General features: G+C 33.8%; 2 protein-coding genes across 2 annotated transcripts; both read left to right on the forward strand.

Annotated features, from left to right (window-relative positions):
• The first annotated feature begins 5,425 nt into the window (after nt 1-5,425).
• Nucleotides 5,426-6,382, forward strand: LOC100926596 (olfactory receptor 1030). The gene has a single exon (XM_003773861.1). It carries the CDS (start codon nt 5,426-5,428, stop codon nt 6,380-6,382), a length of 957 nt encoding a protein of 318 aa, XP_003773909.1.
• Nucleotides 6,383-18,007: 11,625 nt separating this feature from the next.
• On the forward strand, nt 18,008-18,993 carry LOC100926333 (olfactory receptor 5M8-like). The gene has a single exon (XM_003773860.2). The coding sequence runs from the start codon at nt 18,058-18,060 to the stop codon at nt 18,991-18,993; it is 936 nt and encodes a 311-aa protein (XP_003773908.1). The 5' UTR covers nt 18,008-18,057.
• The last annotated feature ends 854 nt before the right edge of the window (nt 18,994-19,847 follow it).

A 19,847-nucleotide genomic window follows, 5' to 3' on the forward strand; every position in this document is an offset into this window, starting at 1 on the left:
TGTCTAAAAGAAGAGTTTTCCCTTACTCAGGTAGGTTGGGTCATTTGGAGCATCATGTACTTCCCAGTTGGGGCTCTGCTTTCAAACTCTCTGGCATTCATTTGAAGAAGAATTTGGGTGATGATGGGGAGGATACCTGAATAGAAACTTGAAGGCTGTGCCAGTAGAAATGAATGAGTATGCTGTCATTTCTAGGCAATTTATAAGAAAAAGGCTGTAAAAACTAAAATGGGGAAAATTGCCCTGTGTAACTCAATAGATATTCTACCATGTAGTGTAAAATTGTAATGTTATAATCTGTGTAGAAAGGCAATCATCATTGCTATATCAGTCTTTAAATCTTGGCATTTCCTATTTTGTGTCAGATAAATGGCTTTGAAGTATTTATTTAAGTCACCAAATCAGCAGATGACAGAGGCATTATTTTCAAATGCAGTCACCATAACAAATGATTTAAAACCACAGGAAAAGTAGAGTTTGAAAGGTAAATTATTTGTACTTAGAATGTAAAGTATCGAATGTCAGATTTGAATTAGACTTAAAAGGGATTGAATGTCAATAGTCAACAAACAGAGCCTGAAGAAACCAGAGAAGATAGGACCATGAATGTCAGAGTTTGAGAAAGCATAGAATATGTAATTTGATGGAGAAGGAAACTCCAAATGGTTGAAGGTAAAAGAGTAAATGTTTTAAGAGACCCAATAATCACAAATCTAGAAGTGGAAGGATTTTAGCAGGATATATAGTCCAAGCTGCTGTTTTTGCAGGTGAGGGGGAAAATTAAGATCCAGAGAGGTTTCTCATTGTTCTATATCACATATATGGTTAGTGAAAAGAAAAAAGGACTCAAACATGAATGCCCTCATTTTAAAGCTGGCATTCTCTTTATTGCACTTTGCTGTTTATAGCAGTTGTTTTTGAAAAATCAAAGCTCACAAAACAATTTTACCTCTGTCTAGCTCAGGATTGGGGCAAATGTCTGAAACTAAGGTCTCTACACATTAGTGCTGGACTGGGCAATTCAGGAAAGGACTGGCAGTCTCTGATGTGTTAGGGAATGATGTTTCCTGGATTATGCCTTTTTACTTTCCACTGTTTTCTGTTCTTTAGTATTAAAGCTGGGAAACCAAGAGAAGATAAATACCCAGGTTTAGTAGACGTAGGAAGAAGGCAGTTTTTCACCAGCTGGTAAATGTAATTTCCCTTCTAGACTTATAAAATTGTAGACCAACATGCATTCCTGATAGATAATTATTACAACTTGTGAATTATGGCATTCTAGGAAGGAATTTTGGAGAGAGAGGAAGGAAGATTAAAGCTGAAAGTAACCATTTGGCTTAGTGAGGCAACTAACCTTTGCTTACCTCAGTATTTTTTTCAAATATAAAATGGGGATGATAAGAGCATCTACATAACAGGGTTGTTGTGAGAATCCAATAAGAAAAAAAAAATATATATATATATATAAAGAATATAGTACAGTACCTAGAATATATAAGCACTGTACAAAGTTATTAGTTGTTGTTATTGGCATTATCATTAATATTACAGGTTCTCTGATTCCAGATCCCATTTTATATCCACTACAATTACAGTGTCCTTACTTGTCATACCAATGGTAATAAACAGATATTTTACAAGAACATGTGATCACAAATTTTGAATTGAAAAGGACATTTATTCTACTCTTGTAAGTGTGTTTAGGGCATAGATGCCATGTGAACGTGATCAATACGGAGCCTGAACATTTGTAGAGTAATGTCCTCTGAGTACATGTGCTTAGAACAGAACAAGAGAAAGGTCAGACTCTGATAATGAACTGGATCATATACTGATGGGTCTTTGGTTAGGGATGGTGTTTAGTATTTGGATGTTTATCACCACAAGATTCATCTGATGGTGACCATCTGATTGACATATGGTGTCTGAGACTCAGTGATGGGCATTTAGAGTACTACTTATAAAAAATTAAGTGATTTACCAATGAACAAAAGTGGATTTTAAGATCTCGGTGTTTATAGATTGATAATAACAGGCATTTGAGCATAATTGCAATATTTTAGAGATTAAATAAATATTATAATTATGAAAATGGTCATACTTTTTTCTGCAGCAAGAAATTGGATCTCAAAGGTTTTAATTATCCAAAATTAAGTCCCTAGTTAATGGTAGTACAGACAATAGGATTTAAACTATCAGATCCTAACCAAGCCTAATGATACTTAAATCATCTCACAGATTTCTCTGTGGGTTTTAATTTCACCTGATCACAGAAAACAGAATTGAAAGGAACTCACAGTCTGCATAGTCTAAATTGCACATGAACATGACTAGGCAACTTGTCATCCAACTTTTGCATGAAGAGCTGTAGGGAAATAGAACTCCTTACCCTAGCAAACCAACTCATTTGGCTTTTAAATAACTGTATTTGTTTAGAGAAAAAAATATCAAATCAAACATAAATCATTTGGTATTTGTATGGTTTGATTTTGGATTCCTGTGACCAAGTAAAACCAATCTACTACATCTCCAACATGAAAGCATTTCAAATAATGAAAGAGAGCTCTTGTGTTTTATTAAATCTTCTCTTTTCTATGATAAATAATCTATGTTTCTATGGCTAATCCTTACATGATATGAAATCGAGTTTCTTCTCCATCTTGTTTTTTTAATTTTTTAAATTTTATTTATTTTTTTTTTTAGTGCAATGCTCTATCTAATCAATCCCCTTCTTGAAAAAGAGTATCCAGAATTTAACAGACTATTTCAGAATTGGTAAAATGGGAAAAGTTGCAGAAGCATGCTTCCCTTCTCACTTGACATCAATGATTTCATAATGAAATTAAAGAATTCACTAACTTTTTGACTACCATGTTATAATGTTAACTTATTTTTTATAAGTACACTCAAATCTTTTTGAAATAAGTTCCTATACCACTATTTCCAATCTACTTTGTATTTGTTTTTGTAGCTGTGGTTTTCTTTTTAATTCAAATGTAAAACTTTAAATTAATTCATTTTATACTTAAATTTTTCCATTCATTGACATTTTTGAATTAGTAAAGATCTTTCTTGGACTTCTAACTCTGTTTCATAATAGGTTAGGCATACTTAACAATTTTTGTTATGGGAAAATCATAAAATAATACCATGTCAATCTCTTTTCATATAATTTGTAAAAAAAAAAAAAATGCCCAGGACCAGAAACAAATCACTAGGAAATTTTATTAGATACTTTCCCTTAACTTGGTATCTAATAAATATCTTCCCCTTAAATTTGACCTTTGGAATTAAAAACTAGATTTCTAATTTTATTAAAATAGACTTCTTTCTGTAGTAACTCAGTTTCCAGATGATGTATGCCTGTCTCTCCCCATACTTTGGGGATTTAGTTCATTCCCTCCTACAAATTTGCCATAGGAACTATACACAGAGTGATGAAACCTTGCATACTTTTTCCTAAAATAACAAGTATAGTAGTGGAACACTGGCTTTTTATTTGTAATCTCTCTCCCCTTCCAAGTAAATAACACATCTCCTTGTGTTCCCTTTTGATGGTTTTTAAATCTCCATCTTTGGTATCCCCTAATAGGTTACATGTCATGTGTCTTTAGCATGAGTCTTGATTGACTTCTATGAAATATCCATTTTCATATTTTTAGATAGCCCTTTTATCTCTGAAAGAATATTTGTATTAAAAAAAATCTGTTTCCACTCCAAGTTTAGAGGGATTAAAGTAGCTTTGATATTTCCTAAAGGAAATATAGTCTACTTCTCTCCTCCTATTTTATTGTGGGCCCAACTTATTTTTCATTTGTGTTATGCATACCTACTGTGGTATATCCAGATCTATCTATCAATCATTCAATCCTTCTATTAGCTAGAGATGTAGATCCATGTACCTATATCTATCAACACAAAATAGATATAGATAAGATTAAATTGATCTAAATATAGATAGATTTAAAACAGTTCTAAAGGTCAGATATTAAAATGCAAATCAAAAGCTGGGTAACATAAATTCTGCACTTCCTTAGTTATTCAAGCACAGATTGTTGAGCCGAATTCTTTTGAGTGCTTATAGATCACTTTTAGGAGATTTTGAATTGTTCAAAGCATATAACCAGCACAAAAACAGTTGAAAACAGAAACCTCTAGAGAACCTCGCCATCTATATAAGTTTCTCCTTCAAATTCGATTCTATGGTGGAACTCTTCCATTTTAGCAGGAAACAATAATGACAAGCATATATTATCCCTGGAATGATTAAGATGAGAGGTGCATAGAATTGGGTTATTTCATCATTATATCTGTCAAAAAATGTTGAATTATTTTGATGTATGAATAGGAGTTGTCTTATTAGAAGACAGTGTTAGAGGCAATATTTTGTTCTTTCAAATAAAAACTCTTTTTGCTTTTTTTTTTAAATTTTCAAGAAGCAATAAGGAGAATAGGAGCTTATAATTCCTACATTTTTTCTGTCTATTTTAAAATGATAATGATATGATACATTTTAGAATATTTATTGTAATATGCAATTATGTACAGTCTCACAAAAGTCAAGGTTCCCAATAGTAGGTCCCATAAGAGGCCCTGTCTAAAATAATTAACTTACTGACAACTACTGCTAGCAAAATATTACAGACCCAGAGAAGGTAAAAATCCTTGGAATTCATATTGGAAGTAGGATGGTTGGTGATATTTTCTTAAAATGTTTGTTGATATTAATGAATTATTGGATATATATTGGGGATATTTAGGATAAGATTCATGTGTAGGAGTTAGAATAGATGAACTTTGCATTAATAAGATTCTATGAAACATTGCCATGTCTTGATTTCTAATGAAAGTGGGACCAGAGTCATGTTACTTTGATTCCACATGCTGAATGATCAATAGTTTCGGCCCTTATATCCATCAGATAATAATTTCCTGTTACTAAAGTTCTGACAAAGTGAGTTTTTAAGGTGCAACAAAAATAACATTAGGTTGTCAGTAAAGAAATCTGGATTCTACAGGTACTTTCTGCTCCATCACGAAATCCTTCCATTTCCTGAGTTGAATTACACAACTTCTTAGAAGTTATTCATGAAATACTCATGAAATAAGGAGACGAGCTGTGATGATCTATATGAATTTCTGAACAGCTTAGATTATGTGTTTCCAGAAAGTAGCACCATGAGTAGATCTCTGTGTGTATGTGTGTGCATGTGTGTGTGTCGGAGAGAGACAGAGAGATAGAGAGAGAGACAGAGACAGAGACAGAGAGACACACAGAGAGAAGCATATGAATGTATGTGAATGTAAGAGAGATACAGAAACAAAGATACAGAATAAGAGTAGAGTGGGATATGGAAAAAAAAGACACTTGGAAATTTGTTTTTCATTCTCCTCCATTATTTATTTTAATTTATCTAAGTGGAAAATGCTGATCTCTAAAGAAATGAAGAGAGGGAATTACACACTGGTGACTGAATTTATTCTTTTGGGATTAACTGATCGTCCAGAGCTACAACCAATCCTTTTTGTGCTATTTCTAGTAATTTACCTCATCACTGTAGGAGGGAACCTTGGAATGATGGTGTTGATAAGGATAGATTCCCGCCTCCACACTCCTATGTACTTCTTTCTTGCTAGTTTATCATGCCTAGACCTATGCTATTCTACCAATGTCACCCCCAAGATGCTAGTGAACTTCTTATCAGAGAAGAAAACGATTTCATACCCTGCTTGTTTGGTTCAGTGTTATTTCTTCATTGCCATGGTGATTACTGAATATTACATGCTAGCAGTTATGGCCTATGACCGCTACATGGCTATATGTAACCCCCTACTCTATAGTAGCAAGATGTCAAAAGCTGTCTGTATTCGCTTGATTGCTGGACCATATATCTATGGATTCCTTAGTGGTCTGATGGAAACCATGTGGACATACCATTTGACTTTCTGTGGCTCCAACATAATCAACCATTTTTATTGTGCTGACCCACCCCTCATACGGCTCTCGTGTTCTGATACCTTCATCAAAGAAACATCCATGTTTGTGGTTGCAGGATTTAATCTCTCCAACTCTCTCCTCATCATCCTTATCTCCTATATCTTCATTGTCATTGCCATCCTGCGAATGCGTTCAGCAGAAGGTAGGCGAAAAGCCTTCTCTACTTGTGGGTCTCATCTCGTGGCAGTGACTGTATTTTATGGGACCTTGTTTTGCATGTATGTTAGACCACCCACTGACAAATCAGTGGAACAGTCAAAGATTATAGCTGTTTTCTATACCTTTGTGAGTCCTATGTTCAACCCCATCATTTACAGCCTAAGAAACAAGGATGTGAAAGAAGCATTCCGTAAATTGATCAGAAAAAATGTCCTGTCTAAATAGCATAGGCTACTTTGATACTCTGAAAGATCTATGATCTCATCGATGACTACCAATTACCATACTGGTACATCTTGTAATCTATCTCATCCTCTTCTGTCATTTTTACAAATGACTTTTCCTAAATAATCTAAAGAGCGTCCTCTCAATTTGCTGAGGACCTTCCTTGTGTTCTTTTAACATTAGATCAATATCAATACATTTCATAGGCTATTCCTTTTTCACCTAAAATCTTATTTCAGAGATGACTCTGCTCCTTTACTAGCCAAATGTTCTTGAATGAGAACATAGAACTTAAGAAATAGACTCAAGAACTAGACTTTAAAAAGATGTATTATTTATTTTTGCAAAACAAATAAAGTAAATATTTATGAGAATGGAGAACTTTATTTGATTTTCACATGGTTCATGCCTGTTATGACACCAATCTGCCCTTACAAACACATATACACATATATACACAAACACAGACATACACACACACACACACACACTTGTTGTTCAATGGAAACAGATCTGGTTCTGGAATCATAGTACTTGAGTTCAAAGCCTTTATTTCTCACTTATAAGTTGGGTGACTTTGGGTAAGATTGTTCATCATGCCAAAACTTAGGTTTATCCTATGGTAATGAAGAGTTTGAACTAGATAGTCTCAAAGTTGTCTGCTCTTTAAATCTATGAACCTTATAATATACATTTCAGCAATTATGGTATATAATTTAAAGTCAGAATACTTAGAATTGAATTAAAAACTCTAATGCTTACTAGCAGCTTGATCTTGCATAACCTGTTTCTCTCAGTCTTGCTGTCCTCATATGTTTAATGATTAGATTATTACATAGAGACAAAGACAGCTATATATTCTTATTGAGACCATCATTCCAAGGTTTCTCTGCATCTTTATACAGTGATAACATAAATCATTAAAAACACAGCCCTCCTCATTAATATAAAAATTACAAACTCACTTTCCAAAATGTGATTTCTTCAAAAGACTTCTTAGATAGCTTTTTTTCACTTAGATGTGTTTTTTTTCAAACAATTTAATGAAGTGAATTAAAATAAATGCTTTATGTGAGTTCCAAAGTCTTATCTTGCTCAATGTACATAAAGAACATGTGTTTTGGCCTTCAAAGGACCAGCAGTATACATTGGATCAAAGGTGGAAAGAAAACCCTTAGAATGCAAAATGGCTTTTCAATGACATGTGGACAATGACTACTGCTTTGCATTTCTCCTTGAAGTTTAGGAGGAATTACCCATTGTTGTCTAGTAGAGTCCCATGTCCTCAAGCTTCCCCCTCACCCTGGAGACAAGCATCAAATAATGCTTCCCTTCATCTCTAAAGAAACTCACCTTCTAATACTAACTCTTTCAATAATTAATAGTGAGCTTGGACAAGCTTTAAATGCTTATTTTATATAGAAGAAAAATTAAATCCATATAGGTAAACTACCTGGAAATCAAGAGAAGAAATGGGGGAAATGTGTTTGAACTATCACTCTGTTTATATTAACGACCTTGAAGAAGGATGAATCCTGAAATGTCACACAGAAGAAGCACTTGGGAGCATATCTATTGCATTGTAATGAGGGATTTTGTTCTCATTTAATAATAATAACTGAGGGGTCTCACAGGACCTGGGTCTGTGATTTCATTGGTAAAGGAAACTTCCAAAGGAGGAAGTCTATACTTTCTCTACAATTGAGACTCTTGGAACAGTGATGTCAACTCAGAAAACCAGGGTTATTAAACTGTACATAAGGATCCCTGAAGCTGACATATTGATTTATGAAACCACATGTTTTCATTATCTATGTTCTTTTTAATTTTAATTTATTTTGCTAAACATGTCTAAATTAAATTTTCAACTATTTTGATACTTCTATTATTTCTTTTATTCCCTTGTGAGACTCATGTTGGACCCCATTATATACAGCTTAAGAAAGATTATGAAAGAATATTTCTAAATTGACTAGAAAAAATCTATTTAAATAAAACAGTATAATATGTATACCCACATCTCTTTTAATATCTATATCTATCTGAACCTATATAATCACATGTAAGCAAATATGCATGTATATATGGGTAGCTATGTGTTACATTGGATAGAGAGTGGGTCCTGGAATCAGAAAAACTTATCTTTATCATTTTAAGTCCAACTTCAGATACTTATTAGTAGTATGAGCCTGGAAAAGTCACAACCCTATTTGCTTCAGTTTTGGTATATGTAAAATGAACTGGAGAAGGAAATGACAAATCACTCCAGTGTTTTTGCCAAGAAAATACCAAATGGGATCATGAAGAGTCACTCATGTCTGAAACGAATAAATGATGTTCACACATGTGTGTATACATGTGTAAGTACACACTTGTATAGAATTTATGTCTAAGAAACATTTTACACACATTATTCTCAGTTAATTCTTACAATAACTCTTCAGGTTAAGTACCACAGGCATTTTTCTTTCCATTTTATAAATGAACATCTTGAAACTAAACTAGACATCTTAACTAACTTAAGCAGCAACAGATAAATTTTCACCTTCAAATAATGTTAAATCAAGCTTGATCTACCTGCTTGCCCCATTCCGGTTGATGTGAGTAAAACAGAGATAACACATGTATAAATGCATGCCATCTAGTTTTAATTGTAACTGGGTTCCACTCCATTATTCTCATTTAATACATGAGGAAACAGTGTTCTTTTTTGCTTACTTTATTCATTGGGATGAATACAATAGTACTCTTTTGTTGATCATAGCATTATAGAACTAGACTAGAGTATGGCCACAGACAAAGGACACAAGAGACCCATTTAGTAGAACACTCTCATTTCACCAGTGAGGAAACTGAAGCCTTGTGAGGTTGTGACTCCTTCAAGAATGGAAATTGTGTGAATCACCTCCCTTACTCCAAAACAAACAACAACAAAAACAAAGAAAACAACAACAATGTCCTCTTTGTTCCTGATTTCTTTTGCTTTTATTTCTATAGAAAATTTCGCTCAGATGGAAAGATCCAGTATAAAACTCACTGCAATTCTACAGAGACTGGCTTATTGTCCTGAGCTAAAGAATATCTTGTTTATGGTTTTTCTAGGGAATTATGCTCTCCCTCTAGTGGAAAATCTTGGAATGACTGTACAGATTAGTGCTGACTACTATCTTCTTACTTGGGTTCACTTTCTCATCAGTAACTTGGAAGTTGAGGACCTATACTGTTACTCAAATGTAACCTCCAAGATTTTGGTGAACATTTTATCTGAAAATATCCCTGTTTTCTTTTCTGGTTACTTTCTTAAGGGCTATGCATGCATCACATTACTTCTTGTTCAGCATTATATCTTCGCTACAATGACTTATAATAAATACTTGAACATGAGTTCAAGCCAAGTGGATATAGCATCATGCCCAAAGAGATCCACATTTATCTGGTTGCCGCTTTCTATATGTATGCTCTCAACCAAGACTGACATTCAATTTGTTCTTTGCAAACACAATACTATGAACCAGTACTTTGAAACTTTTCTAATAAAAATAAAGCACTGAAAGAACTGGTCAAAAAGAAAAACAATGACAATGACAACAGTAACAAAATTTACTCCAATAGACTTTTTAAGTTCTCAAAATTGTTCAGAAGCATTGTAATTATCAACATATGACATATTTATCTTCTGTCATTATGTGGTTGAAACATTCTGAGGAAAGGGAGACAAAAAACCCAACTTTTTAATCATATTAAAGTAGACTCTTAGGTTAGATTTAAGAGACTTTTGTTCAGGTTTTTTCTTTGTTCCTTAAGACCACAGATTAACAATGAAAAGGGACCATAAATAGCTTCTTACTTGACAAAAGTGGAAACCAAGGTGAAAAGTGTTAAGTGAAATGTTTAAAGTCATAGAGTTTGGTTACTACAAAACTGGACATTAAACTTATGTCCTATAACTCCAGATTCAATGATTTTGGTAATCAGGACTTGGTTTCCTTATCAATAAAATGTGTGTGCAATAATGCTTGTATGACCAAGGATTGTTAGGCTGAAATAAGATCATGTACAATATTTGTAAACCTTAAAATATTTTATGTAATAATATCAATTAATACCTAATGTTTATTGTAGTACAACAAGGATATCAAAGCATTTTACCTATTTGCTTTATTTCTTTTGATCATCAAAGCAACCTTGGCAAATAGGTGCCAGTATTATTTCCCTTTTACATATGAGGAAACTGATGATAAAAGAGATTTAGTGAAGTTGCTAGAGTCTAAATCAGAATTTAAACTTAAATATCCTGTCTTCATGGTCAATACTCCCTTGCCACACAGCTGCCTCCAGAGAAAATGTAAGCTAACATCATCACGTATGAGACAGCAGGTTTGGGCTATTTGACTTATAAGGCTCATTTAATTCCTTAGAATTTGTGAGTTTTCTATCTAAATCTTGAGATCATTGAACTTAGAATCAGTGAGTCAGCCAATAAGTGCTCACCAAATCCCAGAAACTATGCTAGATACAAGGGATAATAAGAAAGACAAAATCATAAACCTTGCCTTCACAAGGATGCAGGATAGAATTCTAGCTCTGTAATTTACTGATTATGTAATTTTTGTCAAGTGACTTCTGCTTTCTGTGTCTCAGTTTCCTCATTTATAAAATGATAGAGTAGTACAGGCAATTCTCTAAAGCTTCTCCTAACTCTAAGGCAATGAACCAAAGGGTAATACTAGTCTTAGAAAAAGTGGCCTTAATATAAGATCATTGGCAAAGTCTGTAATGACTATTCATTTGTCAGACATTTTTTAATTCCTATAGATAGCGATCACTCTAAAGATCAAGATTTTCCAACTTTTTGATCTCAGGATCTCTTTATATACTAAAAATTACTAAAAACCCCAAAGAGATTCTGTTTAGTTGGATTACATGTATCAATAGTTAACAATAGTTAATATAATAGTTAATAATTAGAAATTAAAATATCTTAATATTCTTATAAAATTAGTTTTATTCTTGATCATCCTCTGAAACAGTCTCACTAACCACTGATATACAAAAAAAAAGGGTGTTTGATCTTTGATGTATGTATGCATGAATAAATCATCCCCACATACCTCGTGCTAAACCTCATGTAAAGTAGGCTAATATGTAAAATAGCTAATCTCCAGTCTATCACAGGACGTTTTTATATTCTACTGGTACAGATTATGAGGTACTAGAATGACCACTACAGAAAAACGAGACTTAAGATCATCAGTGGAGACTCCAAGGCAAAGAACTGCTTGAATAAAACTATATTTTTCACAAGTATGGCAAAAAATACGGTAATTATGTACAAGTAATTACAGTAAACCACATAACAATGAAGCTATTGTTTTGTTGTTTGGCATGTTTATAAACTATCATTTCCCCATTTTTTTCCTGTTTTGTATGGAAAGTCCTTTTAAATTTAGAATGTGAAATAAAACCTTAAGAACCTGACAAGAGGATATGTAGTTTAAAATTTGAATGTAATACCTGGGGCCATTTCTCACAAAATTTTAGTTATAGAGTACATTTAATCATCGTCAGGATTTCTATGGAAATAAAGTGCTACCTCCTCACAACCTGTCAATAAGGTCATCTCCCTATTAAATGATACATAGATGCACTTATCCTTCTAGGATTAGTATAACACACTATTATATAACCGAGATTTAAAGTGGTTATAACATCTTAAAATGAATTTACTGAAGGCATTATTCCCATTTTATAGAGAATGAAACTAAAGGAAAAGTTTAATCAACTTGCCCATGATCATATATTTAGGGTTTCAGAAAGAATTCACTACCATTCAGGCATGTAGCATTGTTATTATTGCATACATTACATCTCTCTGTGCTAGAGAAGTTATGAGGGAAAAGTAAACACTGTCATGTCCTTCTTGGAATTACCAAACTACATAATAACAACATTCATCTGGATGAACAAAAGGTTAAACATATCAAGGGAATTAATGAAAAAAAAAAGAGATGAGAAAGTATCTTAGTAGTTAGTATTGATATAAAACTATTAAATTAATTATTAAAATGAATCATTTTTATTTAAACTTATTTGGTACTCATTAAGAAATACAGTGGTGGTATATCAGCGAAAAAGATTAGATACTCAAGATATAGTAGTAAATGACTATAGTAATCTACTGTTTAATAATTCCAAAGTTTCAAGTTATGGGATAAGACCTCACTACTTGACAAAAACTCCTGGGAAAACTGGAAACTAGCATGCTAGAAACTAGACATAAACCAATATCTCACATATATACCAAGAAAATTTGGTCAAAATGGGTACATGATTTAAGCATAAAAGGTGATACTATAAGCATGTTAGGAGAACAAAGAATAGTTTGCCTACTAGATCTGTGAAGAAGGGAAGAGTTTAGAGCCAAAAAAGGCAGGTATCTTTAAGAAATGCAAAATGATAATTTTGATTATATTAAGATTTAAAAAAACGTTTGCATAAACAACACCAATGTAATCAAGATTAGAAGAAAAACAGAAAGTCGGGAAACAATTTTTATAGAAAGCATCTGTAATAAAGGCCTCATTTCTCTAACAAATAGAGAACTGAGTTAAATTTATAAGAATGCAAGTCATTCTTCAACTGGTAAGTGGTCAAAGGATATCAACAGGAAGTTTTTAGATGAAGAAATCAAAGCTATCTGTAATGATATGAAATGTTCTAAATGACTGACAATTAGATCAATGCAAACAAATTAACTCTGAGGTACCACTTCACACCTATTGGATTGGCTAGTCTGACAGAAAAGGAAAATAATAATTTTTGGAGATGTGGGAAAATCAGAATTTCAGTACACCACTTGTGAATCTATGAAAAGATTCAACCATGCTGGAGAGCAATTTGGAACTATGCCTAAACATCAATTAAACTAGGATATAGCTTTTGATCCAGCATTACCACTAATACCATCCCAAAGAGATCACAAAAAAGGGAAAAGGACCCAAACTATCTATAGCAGCTCATTTTGTAGCAGCAAAGAACTGGAAAGGGAGAGGATGTCCATCAACTGGGGAATGGATGAACAAGCTGTGGTATATGAATGTAATGACATAATGGAATACTGTACAATGCAATGATTCAAGGCAATTCCAATAAATTTAGGATGGAAAAAGGCAATCACATCCACAGAGAGAAGTATGGAGATTGAACGTGGATCAAAGCATAGTATTTTTATCATTTTGTTTGTTCTTTCTTGTGTTTTTATTTTTATCTTGTGCAACACGACAAGGTAAGAAAGTGAGAGAACAAATTTTGGAACACAAAGTCTTTTTTTAAGGATAGACAACACAATTACTTGGAAGATTTATACATACATGTGTGTGTGTACGTGTGTGTGTGTATGTGTGTATGTATGCACACATTACTTTTTTGAGAAAGGAAAAAAATGCAAAAAAATTTTTTTTCAAAATACATGCAAATGCAGTTTTCAATATTCACCCTTGAGAAAACTTGTGTTCCAATTTTTTTCACTCGCTTTCCCCTTTCCCTTCCCCAGTAATTTAATATATATTAAACACATACAATTCTTCTGTACACATTTAACAATTATGCTGCACATACACACAAAAATCAGATCAAAAAGTATAGAGTGCTGAAACTATTGAGTCAATGCACTGAGGTCAGGATTGTCGAGCACTTGAGGCTAACTACCGATTACATAATACTCTATGGGCATATGCTTGGAAAATGGTCCTTCCCACTATCCTGTGCTGGCTCAATGATTGGTGTATACAGAGGATTGTAGAAGGGATTAGGGGGTGGAGTAAGACTAGTTAGAGTCACTCTTTGGCAGCAGACGAGGGAGAAGGTGGTTGCAGAAATTCTTCTTCCATCCTCTTCAATCCTGCATCTAAGGACCAAGAATAAAGACTAAGGACTTTTGCTTATCCTGACTCCGGCTGATTCTGGGGTGTACTGAGTGCTAGCATGGTTGTCACAAAAAAGGAAATAAATGAGAAAAACAAAAAGCAAGAAAATAATAAAAAAAGTGAAAACACTATGTGGTAATCCACACTCAGATCCTATAGACATCCTGCCTTTAATATTTACTATCTTGGGTAAAATCACTTTTCTTTCTGTTTTGATTTCCTTTTGGCTAAAATGAAAGAGTTAAAATTAAATGGTTACTAAGGGTTCTTCCCAGATGTGACTGGGATGTTCCCAAAGAAGAGCTACAAATGGTTCTCTCTATCACAAGACCATTGGAACTGCTCTGAGTCACCTTTCTGTTGAAAATAGCCAAGTCTGTTAGAATTGATCATTGTAAAATCTTGCCATTGCTTTGTACAATGTGCAACACAAAGTCTTACAGAAATGAATGTTGATATACTTTAACATATTTAATATGTATAGAACTACCTGCCATCTAGGGAAGGGGGTGGGAGGAAAGAGGGGAAAAGTTGGAACAGAAGATTTTGCAGGGGTCAATGTTAAAAATTTACCCATGCATATGTTTTGTAAATAAAAAACTATAATAATAATAAAATAAAAAAAGAAGAGAAAGGAAAAAATAAGAAATGAATGTTGAAAACTATCATGTATTTGGGAAAAAAATAAAATGCTATTGAGAAACAGCAACAGCAATAACAACTATATATGTTGTAAAGAGTATATATAGTTTACATATATATGCATATGCATACATGCATATAGACATGATTTTGCATGTACATTTATAATATCCAAATTTATACAAGCAAATGTATAATTTATATCATATACTATAATCAACATGTATGAATTATTAATGATAGGCTGCTTTGTAAGAAAAATTAGAAATACAAAACCAAAAATCATTTTCATTTTCAAGCTTATATTTTACTGAAGGGAGCATAGAAAAAAGTTAAAAACAAACTATAAAGTAAAAAGACACACTCAAGTATAGAGGATACAAGAACATGAGGAAGATAAAGAGACTAATTCCCTTGCTAAATTGTTATTCTGTCAATTAAGAATTCCCATAAACAATTAGAGGAACATCCCTTTAATTGCTACAGTTTAGTATTTTGGATAAATTCTTTAGGGGAAAGAGTTCAGGGCTATAAATGCAGGCATAATCCTCCCTTAATTTATTCATGAGCACACTGGAGCTCCTTGGAAGTAGCCATCATTTGTCTTTTTCTACCAGAGATTAGAAGCAGATATTATTGCTGGTTCTGATATCTTTCCTGTCCTGGCAGAAACTAGAGGTTAGTGATTCTTTAGTGATTAGGTAGAATTCTCATCATTTAGTAGAACTAGGATTAGTAATAGAAGACATCCTGCCTTTAGGATTTACTATCTTGGGTAAAATCACTTTTCTCTTCATTTGGATTTCATTTTGGCTAAAATGAACTAGTTAAAATTAAATGGTTACTAAGAGTTCTTCCCAGATTTGCCTGGGATGTTCCCCAAAAAAGAGCTAGTCATATAGGTAGGTATATGTAGGATGATAGCTATTTTTAGAATCCCTTTTCCCTCAAATGATTGACAATCCTGGATGATTAGTTGTAAAAAGGTCTTTAAAGATATGATACTTTCCTATTTCTTCCTCATTTGAAGATGAAGAAAAGGCTCTAGAGTAAGAAAATTTGCTAAAGCTAATGGAGGATTATTGATGATTTGAAGTATCTTGAGGGTACATTAACATACTACTCTTTTCTACAAGACACCCAAACCTTTCATTTTTAAACTTTACAAAATACATAATGGCACTGGTTTATAATTTCATCTTCTAGTGGTGATACTATAGGTTGGGAAATATGGAGATAGGGTCTGGATAATTAGCAAGGAGGAGTGCAGAAGGGAAAGAGAAAGAGAAGTTTTATCTGGCAGACTCAAGTCTCCATAATACAAAACTGTGCTTTACTCCTTATCCCCATAATATAAAATATAGCTAAAATCAGAACTATGCCTTTGGCCCTTGGGGTCTCTGAAGACGCACAGTTATTTGCTTCTGTATTAAGGGCTGATATTGGTTTTCTGACCCATGAAGGCAGTTTTCTTCTCCAAGGTCTCCTCCGCGTGTCCGCTCTTAAATGTATCTCTGCAACTTCTAGTACCCTTTTTCTATCTAGATTTTGCTGCTTTCACAATTGCTACTGTAATTGAAGCTCTTTCACAGCAAGCACTACTTTTTGTGTTTGCCCTTGTATGTCTAGTATAATCAGGGAAAAAATGTGTCTGTGACAAGGACCAATAATATTCCTGATGCAGGGGATGGGAAACTGGGGGTTGGGATGAGAAGAAGATCAAAACATGCTGTTGAAGGGATTTCCAGTAACTGGAGACAGAGGAACAAAATAAAGGCGTCCATAGCAGCTCCTAAACTGCTAGCTCCCTAATGGTCTCTTTTTTCTCCTACACTAGGAACTTGACTTTTGTAACTAACACTAGAAAGTGACCGCACTCCTTTTCTTGTGATACATGAAAATACCAAATCGATCAGACCAGGTATATTATGGATTTTATTCTTCTCACATACCTATGATGTTTTGTACTGTATTGGATAGTTTTAGTTTCAACTTCATATTTTATGTAGATAAATGAGTCTAAAATATAACATTTCCTTTCAGGAAAAAGACTTTCTAAGAGAACCTTTCTTTTAGGTAGAAGATGCCACATCACAGCTACTCAAAATATGATCAAGGCAACCTGGGAGTACCCAAGACCCTTTTAAGAGTTCCAGAAGCTCAAAACTAATTTTATGACAATATTAAGACATTTTCCTGTTGAATGCAGTAAATACTGAGGGATGCAATTCATACAATGAAAAGCTCCGAGTTCCTCCATGATTTCTAATATAATAAAAGTGCTACATTGTTTGGTTCCAAGATATGTCTTGTCAAGTTCTAAATCACTCAGAGAAGGTGGTGTCTGTCTTATGCTAAAAGAGCTCCAGTGAATTGAGGTTTCAGTCTTCCCAAAATAACTTATTCTAGTATTAAATTAGTGACTCCCACCTCCATACATCTGTGCAGACTCTCAAGAAACAGATGAAATGTATCAGATAAATAATGATAAAAAATGTATCTTTTTCAATACATGAAAGTCCAAATAAATTACTGCATGTGTAGTCTTCAAAGATTTATGCCTGCCATGTCTTCAAATAAATCTTAAAGGATCTATATTTGGGCTAGCTCCTCCTTTGTTCAGAGGGATAAAATCCATAGTATAATTCTGTAAAGAACTGGACCATTTTATTTTTCTATATATATTAAAAAAAAAAAACAGAGCTTTCTCACAATACAGAGAAAGGCAGAATCATAGACTCTAGATTTCAATTCTTTTCTATGTGTGAGCAATAACTCAGAATCTTCTTTATCTGGAAAGTTCTACCAAAGGGCGACCCTTCTTTAAATACTATTGACTGTCAGCAATGAGGACAGAAAAGGGTGATAGAGGAAAAGGAAACTGAGAAAGAAAATAGGGGATGTGGGGAGGAAGTTTTATGCTAAAGAGACCCACCAAGAGCTGCCTATTTAGTCAGAAATTGAAGATTTTTTTTTTACTTTTCTTGCTTCCATTTAAACAAAAGTAGAAAACTAGAAAATGACCTAGCTATGAAGATAATAATTTACATTTACTTTTAATAAATCCCAAAGCAGAGTCAAGAAGCCTGGATCTCATCTGAAGAAGTGATGAGTAAGAATGTCACAACAAATCCCCAGTTTATTCTCCTAGGATTGACAAGTCGCCTGGAACTTCAGGTCCTATTCTTTGTCCTCTTCCTAACCATCTACATCATCACTGTGGTGGGGAACCTGGGAATGATAGTGTTAGTGAGAATCACTCCGCGGCTTCACACACCCATGTATTTTTTCCTGAGTCACTTGTCTTTTGTGGACCTCTGTTTCTCTTCCAATGTAAGTCCAAAAATGCTGGAGACTTTCATAGTGAAAAAGACCACCATCACCTACTCAGCCTGCTTGGTGCAGTGTTACCTTTTCATTGCTTTGGTCCATGTGGAAATCTACATCCTGGCTGTGATGGCTTTTGATCGCTACATGGCCATCTGCAATCCTCTGCTCTATGGCAGTAAGATGTCCCCAACTGTCTGCTCCTCTCTCATCTCAGTACCTTATGTCTATGGCTCCCTCACAGGCCTCATGGAGACCATGTGGACTTATAGCTTATCATTCTGTGGCCCCAATGAGATTAACCATTTCTACTGTGCTGATCCTCCTCTCATCAAATTAGCTTGTTCTAGTACTTACAACAAAGAACTGTCTATGTTTGTCGTTGCTGGGTTTAACTTTAGTTTTTCTTTGCTCATTATTCTCATCTCCTATCTATACATATTCCCAGCAATCTTCAGGCTTCGTTCAGCAGACAGCAGACGTAAGGCCTTCTCTACTTGTGGGTCCCACCTGACAGCTGTCACTATATTTTATGCAGCTCTTTTCTTCATGTATCTCAGACCACCCTCGGAGGCATCTGTGGAGCAAGGGAAAATGATGGCTGTGTTTTATACCACAGTGATTCCCATGTTGAATCCCATGATCTATAGCTTAAGGAACAAGGATGTGAAAGAGGCCTTAAGTAAAGAACTTTTCAGAAAAGATCTCTCTAAATAAATCTTAGTCATTTTTGTTTATAGTGTTCCAGTGATACTAAAAAGGGTTTGGAGATAAGAAGATGAGTATGTATATCATGCATCTAGAACACACCACCTTATGGTGTGTTCTATCATTCTTACCATTTCAAGCATGTGCATTGTATTACCTATGTAAAAAACATAGACTTGCCATACCCTTCTCCTCCTCCAAATAAATAAATAAACAAATAAACAAAACACTCAGCTGTTGTTTTTGTTTAGAAGTCTAGGTTAATATTGCACTGACAAGTTAAAGTAGGTAGTTATTTTCCGATTATAAAATTTATAAAAGCCATTGGTCCAATAAAATCCAAATGCTTATGGAAAGTCACTTGGGCTTACATTGATTTATAATTCTAACATGTTTCTTGGATGTGGGAAAAATCTTAAGACTTGTAATTAAGTGCTACATAAATTATCCTGGAAAAAAAGGAATTTTAAGACATAACTTTGAAATACTAAGATAATTAAAAATGCACTAAGATGAAAACCAGTCTTGTATTTCTCCAAGACTCAGTTTCCTCTGAAAAGTTAATAATAGCAACTACCTCATAAAGCTCTCTGGAGACTCAAATAATATAAAGTTTGTAAACTTCTTTGCCACCTTCAAAGCATTATTTAAATATTAGTTTTTATGTGTATCATCATCATCATTATAATCCTATTCCTTCCTTTCTTTATTTTTTCTTCTTTCCTTCCTTCAAATTGCTTTGTCTTTCTTTGCTTTTTTCTTCCTTTGTCCTTCCCTTTCTTACTCTCATTTTTCTCTTTTCCTTTCCTTCCTTCCTCTCTTCCTCTTTTCTTCCTTTCTTCCTCTATTCTTTCTTTTCTCCT

This window comes from Sarcophilus harrisii, chromosome 6, assembly GCF_902635505.1.
Source record: "Sarcophilus harrisii chromosome 6, mSarHar1.11, whole genome shotgun sequence".
NCBI classification, from domain to species: domain Eukaryota; kingdom Metazoa; phylum Chordata; class Mammalia; order Dasyuromorphia; family Dasyuridae; genus Sarcophilus; species Sarcophilus harrisii.